General features: G+C 40.6%; 1 protein-coding gene across 1 annotated transcript; it reads right to left on the bottom strand.

Moving 5' to 3' along the window:
- Window positions 1-254: 254 nt before the first annotated feature.
- On the bottom strand, window positions 255-11085 carry LOC111219638 (NLR family CARD domain-containing protein 3-like). The gene is made up of 13 exons (XM_022742352.1): window positions 10891-11085; window positions 8493-8660; window positions 6009-6272; window positions 3870-5616; window positions 3695-3781; window positions 3360-3443; window positions 2392-2475; window positions 2223-2306; window positions 2039-2122; window positions 1653-1736; window positions 1436-1519; window positions 763-846; window positions 255-342 (listed from the first exon to the last, which is right to left on the bottom strand). The coding sequence occupies exons 2-13, from the start codon at window positions 8614-8616 to the stop codon at window positions 255-257; spliced, it is 2898 nt and encodes a 965-aa protein (XP_022598073.1). The 5' UTR covers window positions 8617-8660; window positions 10891-11085.
- Between the last annotated feature and the right edge of the window lie 423 nt (window positions 11086-11508).

The raw sequence follows: 11508 nt of genomic DNA, 5'->3' as shown, positions 1-11508 counted from the left end.
TGTTTTTTTTTTTTTTTTTACAAATGGTTACAAATCTCTGGTAGAAATATGATCACATAAAACTTATTTACATTTAAAAGCAGCTAGTATCAAGATGATCCTGATGCTAGTGGAGTGGATCAAACCTGTTCATTTTATTTTGGCACCATTATTGTGGCATGGAAGGAACCTTTTCAATACAAGTGACGCCAGATTTACTCACAGGACAATATATGTATCTATGTGCATGCTTGAATTTCCATTACAAGCCTCACTTACTGCAGAGAGGTGAGGCCTTGATTAAACTTGATTGCGCCAGCTATAGCCTGAACACCATCATCATGCAAGAGGTTGGCTGTGAGACTGGAATGCACACACACACACACACACACACACACACACACACAAACACACACATTAACTACAGAGTGAAAAAGAGACAGAATACTGTGAAAAACACAAGCACAAGGTTAGGTATTACAGAAGAGTGTGAAATACTTCATTCTCGTTCACGTTATGTGTAAAACATGTGGCTTTCAAGTTTGAAAATCCCTCTCACTTTAATTGGGAAAAGGTGATTACACAAATGATCATAAAAACTGGAATAGATTAATACCATGACTGTTAAGTGGACAATGTCACCAAATGTCTTGAGTTTTCCATCATGCAATAGCCCTGAGTGACACAACATAGTCTGGGGGAGCGACATTTACTGAACAGTCGGATATTACCATGCCTCTGTGGAGCATTACACGATGTACTGCTATTAATGAGGCGACTTACTCCAGGTCCTGTAGAGAGTTGTTCTCATGGAGGGCATGGGCCATGTTCTTTGCTCCCTCCACCCCGATGGAGTTCTCCCTTAAACTAACCACACAGAGGAAATACATGGAAAAGGAACGGAAGGGTTAAGAAGTCACAGTATTCCCAACAATCTCCATGCCAAGGAACTCTCACTGTCAGTGTCGTATCGTATTGACTAGTATTAATTAACATACAGTATTTATTTAGTCCCAATATCGTATTAATGGCTATTTTTCTAAAGGAATAGTTTGACATTTTGGGATATATTATATTCTTTTTTTAAAGAGAAGAGATCAATACACTCTCATGTTGTATAGTAATTAAGAAGCTACAGCTTAGCTTAGCATTGCATAAAGACTGGGGAAAGGAGGCACCAAGTAGCTTGGCTCTCTCTAATCCCTCAACCAGCAACTCATGTCATCTATAATTACAACTATAAAATAAAGACAGGCAGGAATGAAATGCTGAAGGAGAGCTCGCACTGTGGAGCAAAGGCCGTCCTGGACTTCACATCAGGACTTATGGCTCTCTACATTTACTGGGCAGATAGAGGAGTAGTATCGATTTTACGCCACTAAGTGTGATTACAGATATTAGTCTCGCAGGAAAGCTATCCAGTCAAACAGCGAGAAGCTTCAACTTTAACACTCACTTTAAGGAGACAAGGCCACGGTTCAGCCTGAGTGCTTTGGTTAAGGCAGTCATCCCCCTGTTGCTGATCGAGTTACTCTGAAGTCTGCAAAAAGTAAGACAGTATATAAATATGAACCAAAGTATAATAACTCAATGTGAAAATGGATTAGACTTCTGAATAGAAGGTGATGGGTGATGTGGAGGCTACAATGCATTCTTGTGTAGAAGGTACTGACTGAAGCGAGAGCAGAGTGTGGTTGAGTGTCAAAGCCTCTGCCAGGGCCACTGTTCCTTTGTCCCCAAGCTGGTTGCTACAAAGGCTGGAGATGAGAACAAAAACAGACTGAGCAGATTAAGAATTTCATTCATCGCGAGGGATAATATGTAACCCAAAACAGGTTCAGTGGTAAACGAGCAAAACGTTAGTCTATTAGTGAGCTACTTTACTCCTAAACATCTACGACGAAATGTCAAGAATATAGAAAAATACAAACAGCTTGAAGTCTTTAATCCACTGAACTGAATGTATAATATGTTTGCATAATTATAACAGCTAAATAGCAGGTACAGTATGATATAGTTGAGACCAGTAGAGTAAGTGCATATATGAAAATAAGATTACATCAGCTTTGTGAGAGTCCGGTTTGTCTTCAGTGCATTCGCAATCCTCTTGGCTCCACCTGCTCCAATTGTATTCTTCCGTACACTGAATCAATACATGCATGAAAGAGAAATTCACTGATTCTTCGTAATATAATATAAACAGGACATGCAACCAACACAAGTGAAGCACAGACAATACTCACTTCAGCGACACCAATTTGCGGTTGCACTGCAATACTTCTGCAAGGGCCTGAGCTCCTTCCTCCTCAATGGCATTGTTCTGGAAGCTGGGGTTAAGAACATCAAATGTTATCCTGGCATTTTGTAGGATCACTGTGTGCATAAACCAAAATCTATAGCAATTACACTCACTTGATCGATACCAGGACTTGGTTCATTTTCAGAGCTTCTGCCAGGAACTTTGCACCTTTGGAGCCGATATTGTTGTTCCGGAGACTAAATTATAAATAGATGGTTAGATGATGTAAAGCAATGTACAGTAGTAATTTAAACACTATATAACAATTTATATGCCTGTGAAATATGAAGACATAGACCATAAGAACTACAGCAATTCAGGGACTAGGAGATAAGCACAAACTGTGACTTTTACTTCTAAAAGCTGCAGTATATAAGACAAAATTGTCATCTAAAAAAAATGCACAAGTGAACTTCAGGGACCAATATCTACAGAACACCACTTCACCTCAAAGTAATAAGTAAGTCGAAATCTGCGAGTGAATTATGTTTCTCCAAAATAGCTGCAAGAAGGTGCAATTTTGGAACTTTTGCCTCCCTTGTAATTTTGGTGTGCTATAATATAAAACTACACAGACTAGGAAGTATTCAACAAAATGTTTATCAAATATTATATTACCATTAATAGTATATTTAACAGCTGTTCACCAGAACATACACACACACGTGAAAAATGAAAGGAAGTATGTCTTAGTAAGGTGTTGGGCCATATCATTTTCATACTCATCAAATCATTCAGTGACGCCTCGTGCCCGATGGATGGAGGCACTGTCATCCTGTTTCTTCACTCATTTTTCAGGTTTTTCCTTTAATTTGTCACCTGTCTGTATCTGTCATATATACGCTGCCAACAAGCAAACATGTCTTGTGTAGCTTTAAGCATGCAGTGGTTTATACTATAGTATAGCATGATCTGCTTTTGGGAAACTTTGACATTGTAGTTTTTTTTTCTTTAGGCACCCAACTTAAGCTTAGTGCGGGAGAAGCATACCAGTTTCCCTCTTATGAACTCCAAAGGTTATGTTCGTTCACTTAATTCAGTTGTACTGAATCATATGTCAAAAGAAACAAAAAGATCTCACTTGAGAGAAATTAGTGTCCGGTTCACCAACAGGGCTCGGCTCAGTGCTTTGGCTCCTTTGTTGCTGATGGCGTTTTCTGCCAAACTGAGGGGGTGAATAAAAGTGGTTACAATCATATGGTGCAAAATATTAATGACAATCCTACAACCGCAGAATAATCACTGAGCATCTCTGACACCCTTGTGTTCAACAAGACGAACACCAAATCATAATTAAAGTTTCACCATGTACTGTATGTGAGCAATCAGGCAACTTCATTTGATAGAGGTCTGTAAAATGTTCTTCAGATGATGCTTTACCTCAATAAGGAGTGAGAAATGTAAGTGTGACCTCACCTTATCTTCTGAATATGGCAGTCTTTGGCGCTCAGGAGGCTTCCCAGCAATTCCATGACATCATCTTTGAAGTGATTATTCTCCAACCTGTTGAACATAAAACAACGTGAGTTTCACCCTTCAATCCGTCTCCTGAATCTTAGTTTCTTGGGAGACAGTGCTTTGGGGACCTGACCTGAGATGGCTGCAGTACAGCAACTGTGGGAGCAAACATTTCACTGTGGCGTAGTTCAGAGAGCCTGTAAGGTTGGTCTGTTCGCTGCACTCTGGAGACACATGCAGCAGGTAGCCCAGCACAACACAATGAGCCCGACTTAACTTCCCTGCCAGACTACCAAGCCGTAAATCATCCTCTACATTCCTCAACAGCTCTGTGTGTTGCAGTTCTTGTAAACAATAAGCCAGGTTGACTGCACGCAGGGACACCACAGCACCCCCGCTGTCCAAGAGGCCTTGTAAAAATCCTGCTGCCCAGCCCTTCTGATTTCCATCATCTTTCCCAAGGGCCAAAAGCCCAGCGAGAGGTTTCAGTGCCACTGGGCACAGCAGGCCTGTCAGGAAGCGCACAAACACATCCAAATGACCTTCTTCAGCCTGTTGTGCATGCTGAAAGGCACTTCTGAAGTGATTCTGGAAACCGATCTTAGGCCAGGACATGGTGCTCTCTGAGAACAAGTCAAAGATGGCTCGCTTGGAGGAGATATGGTAGAAAGTAGCTGCAAGAAACTCCTGCAGAGTCAGATGTGTGAACCGATAGGTTGTGTATATGGCTGACTCCTCCCGAACAAGAATTCCTGCACCAAGACTGCCTTGAGTTAACAGTAGATCTATCCCATAGGCCCTGAGGTCCTGCTCACTGAAGGTGTACTTGTGTTTGAGGAGCCCATAAAATGCCAGTCGTCCAAGATTCCCCAGCAGTTTACGATTGCTTCCATGAAGCTGCTCCGTTTTCACAGGCTCCCTGCCTCTTGGTTCGCCTACTTCTGCCTTCATGGAACAGAAGTGGGCGTAAAGCTCAGTGCAAGTCCTTGGAAGGCTCTCCTGTGTTTCACTCTGCATGATGTACATGAGAGTATCAGCTACTATCCAGCAAATGCATGGTATGTAGCACATCACCATTAAGATCTTATGGGACTCCAAGTGTGCCCATATTTTGCTGGCGAAATCCTTCTCGGAGAAGTGGTGGTTTAGGAAGATCTGGATGTCCTTTGGGCTGAATCCTGGGATCTCAGTCACCCTGTCTACCAGTCCTCCTGGGATGAGCGAGGCCACTCCCGGCCTGGAAGTCACCCACACTGCTACGTCAGGCAGCAGATTCCCCCGGATGATGTTAGTAATTAAGTCGTCAATGGACACTTCTTTCTTCGGGTCACTGCAGGGTGCTGCATCAGAAAAATTTAATGTGCAGCGGAATTCATCCAAACCATCAAGTATGAGCAGTGTCCGACAGGAGCTGCTCAAGACCAGATTGGGGTCTGTTAAATGAGGAAAAGCCATTTTTACCAATTTCTCAGCTGAAAGCTTCTCCAGTGAGTTCAGCTGACAAAAGGTAAAAGGTAAGACGAAGCTCACATCTGAATAGATGGCCCCTTGGCTCCACTGTCTGATGAAGTGTCTGACCCAGGTGGTCTTGCCAATACCGGCGACTCCAACTGTGAGAGAGACCCTGGGAGGCAAACTGACCCGCGTCAGGGGCTCCAAAAGCTTGGCCAGCCCCAGCTGTCTGAGATGATTTCTTTTCCCTCCTTGAGTCGCCCCAACTTGCATCAGGTCATGCTCCTTTTGCTGGATGTCAGAAAGTCCGTCGACCAGAAGTAAGGTTCTTGCCGAGATGTTCAATTTGGGGCAGCTGACTGAATCTCTGTCTCTGCACTGCTCATATCGACGTAAAAGCACCTCTTTGTGCTCCTTCACCATGTAATCTGTTAAAAAAGTTAACTGAGGTTAGTGTCAGTGATGAGAAAAATGATTAGTTAGTTAAAATAGTAATTGAAAGAAATAGGTTTTTTTATTGTTTGCCAGGAAGTTGGAGCAGGAAATGAAATGCATTTACATAGCACTGGTGCAAAGTGCTTCACAGCATGTTACATTTACTCTCACACATACACTGAAGACAGCAGCGAACAGCTCATGAGGAGCAGTTTGTGACTGTACAGGAATTAAAGAATCAAACCACCACCCCCTGCTATTACTGCATGATCTGTTCTACCATTTGAGCAACTGGATGCCTAAACTACTTGCTGATAACAGTTTTTCCTTCATGCTTTAAATGAATTACCAACACAGAGATCAAATCCCATTTCAAGTCCCTTACCGTGGTTTATGATGAGCTGGGCCACCTGAGAATCTGAGCTCTCTACGAAACCCTGGAGGGCATCAGAGCCTTGAGTGTCCTTGCCACTGACTGTAGTTGTGAGCATATTAACCTGGTCCTGTAGCCGGCCCGCTTCCTTGATCTTGGTCTCCTCAGCTGAACTCAACACATTCACCTTTCTCAGGTGGGCTAACATTTCCTCCAGGAAGGAGGCTGAAGTGAAGCGTCGCAGCTCGTCTTGATGCTTTTTGATCCAGCTAAGATCTAAACCAAAACAGAGCAGAGAGCAGAGAAAACTCTTAAGTCATGATATTGTGGTTGACAAGGAACAATGACAATAGTTTAGTCTGACCCAGAGTAATACTTCTTCACGTTGGGAAAGATCTCATTGCAGAGAGTCCTGAAAAAACATTGCCAGTCACTAAAAACTCTACACTACACTTATAAAAGGATACATGCTGGTGTTTTGCATTATGTGCACATAAGGAACATACATTTTCCAATTAAATGTATTTTTAAAAAGCGACGTCATGAGTCTGAGGGCTCATTTTTGATCCTCACTGCCTCACCATTTGTACTTCTCCTTTTTCTATTGGGTAATGCAGTTGCAACATACCTGTAATTCTGATAAATGTCTGTTCTTCTTTTTCATTTCTCTTTTCTTTTTCTCTTTACTGTGAATTTCATGCATATGGACAGGTTCATCCTGCTCATTTGATGGTTTCTTCGAGAAAAAACCCCCAAAAAACCCCCAAAAACTGTATATTGATCATCCTCCCTATAACGTGCACAAACACACTCCTTTTTCCTAATCCTGTTCCAACCACCATCTCTCTTCTTTTTGTCATGCTGGTGGCGTGGCTCTATGGATAGCAATGAGCGTCTAGGTATTCATGATCCCCAGAGGATGAATCCTAACAAGTTAGTCAAGTCAAGACAGTTTTATTTATATATAGCCAAATATCACACGTGTGTATATATATATACTGTATATATATATATATATATATATATAAATATGACACCCTATATCTGTAGACTCTTGATTTGATAAGGAAAACCTGAGCCGAATAAACCTTTAAATAGGTGAAATGATGAAAGAAACCTCAGGAGGAGCAACAGAGGATGGAGCCTCCTTCCAGGACAGACAGCATACACTAGATATTGTGTGTACAAACCCCCTGACTTTTCCCTGAGTGCCATCATCATCAATAAACTTGAATTTATCCAATATTTTGGTTTATGACCAAATACCTGCAAAACTAATGACATACCCATCACCCTCATCTGCACTATCACTTATACTATGTTTGGTACTAATTAGCAAGTGTTCTAACCTGCTAAACTTAGATGGTGAACATGGTAAACATCAAACCTGTTAAACATCAGTGTGTTAGCATTGCTATTGTAAACATGTTAGCATACTGAATTAACCCGAATCTCCGTGCTGAGCTGTTTTTTAAAATGTCTTCAATAAAACCAAGTGGCATTTAAACACATCAGATGTAGGTTTTCAGCAAAATTAGGAGAGAATAGAAAACTTTCCGGAACTCTGCCTGCTTTACTTACAACCCAACTAAAATCAAACACACATTTAGATTCATTCATTTGAAAGTATAGACACCTGAAAAATTTACTTTTGTCTAAAGTGGCATCAGTAAAAAGCTCTCCCTGGCATGCATGTGGCAATTGTCCAGGTAATCGTTTCAATAACTGAGTTGTTCAATTCTTGAGAAAGATCAAAATAATTTCTAGCACTTAAAAGCTTCCTGAACAGTTTCCCCCCCGCAGTCTCTCTCACACACACACATATATATATATATAGACAGAGAGAGAGACATATTCCAACCAGTCTCTTTGCAGTTGACATCAGTCACCAGTTAGACCTTTATAATTTCACATTTCATTTTTCTCACAAGCCAAGACGTAGACACTTTTTTACTGTACAGTTTTTTTACCCACCACATTCAAAAGCCCACCAAGCTCAGTGTTCACCAGTCTTCCCTACACAATAACCCACAATATAATTCAAAATCTTCTTCAACTTGACTTTAAAGACTATCTAGAAACGACTGATCTGAACACTTGGAAGCCAAACTTACACCATGAAAGATTGTCATTTCATCACGTCATTTATCACAGCTCTTGTTCCCTCACTGAAATGTCAATTTAAATGATGATTAATCTTCACTATAATAGAACTGGAGATCATTCTTTGGCTGGCTTCTGTTTTGAATTAATGTACTTTTCTTTATACATGTAAATTCCCTTTAGTCACGCTGTTATACCCACTGATTGTCAGGACCAAACACTGCTGTCTTTACCCACCCTCTACAGTTGGGACTGTACAGTTGCTGTTATAGTTGTTTTTCCGTTGCAACGTTTTTTTTTTTCCATTAGTCTCTGTGTATGGTGCCTACTCAAAGTTGAAAGCAGCTCCTGACATTACCCACTCTGAAGCCACAATGTTAAAGACACTCTTACCCTCTGTTTCTGCTTGTGAAGAGAGAGAGCAGGACGTAGACTGAAGGTCCACGTAGCAGTCGTCCTGCCAGGTAATGCGTTTGCTTCGGTCCAGGATAGAATCGTAATGTGCCTTCCTCTCCATGAGAGAGTTTGATATTTTCTGCCCCCAGGTGTTCCTGTTTGTGTCTAAACAATATGAAACAGCATTACTTCCACCATGTGCAACAACAACAAAAGGCATTACAGGTTGTGAGGAAGGAACATGAAGAAATGAACCAAGGCCTCAATATCTTCAAAGAACTTCAATCCCAGTTGTAACCGATGGCTCCAAATGTGAATTTACTATAAATTGCATTAGGTCATGCATTACTGATTCAGGATGTCTTGAGAAGCAACAAATGTAAATGAATATCAAAATGAGATTTCTCATTCAGGACAATTTCTCCTATTGCTTTCACTGATAATGTTGAATTTCAATGAGGCAGGTCTAACAAACAGATGGCTATACAGCTTTCTTTCCACACCAACTTAACTAGTATAGCACATTTCATAGTTTTCATTCATAATTCTTTACATAAGAAACTGAGACAGCAGTAGTACTGTGAAATCTGACTTAATACAGCCTGAAAGATAAAATAGCCTTGATATCAGCAACACGAATTATTTGAGGCCTACTTGGTGTTGGAAAAAATGCATGTTGAAACTACTTTACATTCAATTCTCAACTTTCATTGGCTCCACTTCTATCTTTTTTAAATTACTTCTTGTTTCCTTGCCAAACACAGTGCTGAAAAGTCTATATTTACGAAAAACATCTATTCTGCTACTTGTTGACTTCAGATCTGCATTTGATGTAATTGATTGTCGTCGCTTTATTGCAAGGTTCGAGATGCAGGTTTGAGTATGGCCATGACTTGGTTTCCCTTCTCTTTCCTCAAAGTTCACACCATTGTTTTGTGTGTATATATATATATATTTGAAAAAAAAAAATCCATTCATACACTGCTGCTGCAGTTCACTTTAGCCATCTAGTGTTCAGATATGTCATTTCAGGGCAGATTGGAAGCTACAGTTTGTCCCTATCAGAGCTTGAAGAGACGGGCCGGGCCTAGCTAGTTAGCATGCTAACTTCAGAAGAAAAGACGTGACAGAGACAACAGACAGAGTTAGAACTGGCATTGCTTTCCATTGCTGGAGACCTTTTTATATACAGTCTATGCTGGAGACAGCTCTTGGTGAGGAAATGAATGAAGTTTGGTACTACACTCATGTTTCTTCTATACTGGTAAATAAACAGCTGCTAATGCTAACGCGCTATGTAGCAATAGTGAAACATACAAATAACTCTTTTAAAGTTGGTATGGCCAACGTGTTAGTAAATAGTGGCTTATTTTCCACATCCAACGGAGTAACTTTAGCCTTCATTTGGGGTTGTCTCTCCAAACACCTGATGAATGTAGGTCCAATACTCACTCTCTTTTACCTCTGTTTTGGTCTCGTCCAACTCTCTTTAGGTTCATCGCTGTGTGACTCCTTTCAAATTGTTTCCATATTGTCATTTGATACATTATTAGAAAAATATCACTTATAGCCTATACATTTCTAAACTGCAGATTGGCTGTAAGAATACAGTTTAAAGGCCCTGCACAGGTGTTTTCAATTAATCTGGTTGATTAGGCCTCAAGTTGAAGGTGGGGAAGGCATGCTGGGAATTACATGCCATTAATGACCTTACATTTCACACTTTCAGTGTCATAACATAACACTCTCACAACAGTGACACTTCTTCTAGCTCCCTATTTGACTTTAACCTGGGACCTTTTTTTATCTTTTGTAAAGCATATTTTATTGCAGTATATAAATAGTTTATTATTAGTTTATAGCTGCAGTAGGAGTACTGCAAAGATAAATTTAAATTAGGTTTGATGTTTTACTGAGACACGGGAAATCGCAAATGCCTTCCTGTGTGGTTTGCTGCTGATCACGTAATTCTCACAAAGGAAGCTAATTCAAAAAACCCAGACCTCAAATACATCAAGACAGCTCTCCAACTTCCTCTGTCAAGTTTACAGACAAGACGCCTTAATGAACACTTAACTAAGTGTAAATAAGTTGGCGAGACTGACCGTGTTGAACACCCAGTAAATACAGAGGAGCAAGTAAAATTTACACAATTATCATCATCAGCAACCAGCAAAAAATAACTAGCATGGCAGCATTGAACAGCAAAGGAAAACGCCATGTGTAGCAGATGTAAATGAAACAAAACAAGAAAATTATGAGGTTCCAGTAGCTTATAGCAAAGTGAAGCACAGTTAATGGCTAAAGTCAGTTTTTGAAAACATCTGCAGCTGTTAAGGTAAAAGAAAAAAAAATCCAAGCTGCAGTGTGAGACCACAGAACTCAGGCAACTCACCATGGGTTTGTCGAAGTTGTCTATAGGTGTCAAAGGAAGGAACACGCAGCCCAAACGGATGTTTTATATTGTAACACCATAATTCTCATGAAAGCAGACGTAGGACAATTTCGAGTTTGAGGAACAGCTAAGGAATGAAATCTAGCACAGGACTAATGAGCACATTAAACAAGTCTCAAACACACAGCAGTTGAAGTCATCATAACTCAGTAGTTGCTGGGAGCCACTGCTTCATGCTGCAGCTCCTTCCTGTCTATCTACACTGCTTTCCTGTGTTGTGGTTAGCAGGTTGAAGACTGAAAAGAAAAAAAGAAAGAAAAAAAAAAAAAAAACTTCTGCTTTGTACTGCAGGCAATGTGACACAGACCAAGGTCTGAGAGCTTAACCTTCAATGTCTTCAATCTCTCCTATTTAAGACAATTGTGCAGTGGGTGCTGAAGCACAGATGAGCGCCGAGATAAGAGATGTTGTATGATAACTGGTGCGTTGAGGCTCACCAGACATAAGCATAAGAGTTTTGGTTAAGAAATGCACCAGGCAGTGCTACTGCAGACAGATGATGAATAAACAAACCAAGTATTTCTGTCAAGAGCAAAGATATGATCCTCTATACAGATG

This window comes from Seriola dumerili, unplaced genomic scaffold (genome assembly GCF_002260705.1).
Source record: "Seriola dumerili isolate Sdu_G_001 unplaced genomic scaffold, Sdu_1.0 BDQW01000068.1, whole genome shotgun sequence".
Lineage (NCBI taxonomy): Eukaryota > Metazoa > Chordata > Actinopteri > Carangiformes > Carangidae > Seriola > Seriola dumerili.
The sequence above is the reverse complement of the archived record's forward strand: the minus strand, read 5'-3'. Positions and strand labels throughout refer to the sequence as shown.

What these genes read in the sequence shown, in the direction of transcription:
- LOC111219638 (XM_022742352.1), bottom strand. Translation starts at nt 8,616, where the DNA reads ATGGAGAGGAAGGCACATTACGATTCTATCCTGGACCGAAGCAAACGC. An exon ending in CGGACACTAATTTCTCTCAA is followed by an intron (nt 2,476 to 3,359) that starts GTGAGATCTTTT and finishes TTTATAATTTAG; the next exon opens with TCTCCGGAACAACAATATCG. An exon ending in AACTCTCTACAGGACCTGGA is followed by an intron (nt 343 to 762) that starts GTAAGTCGCCTC and finishes TGTGCATTCCAG; the next exon opens with TCTCACAGCCAACCTCTTGC.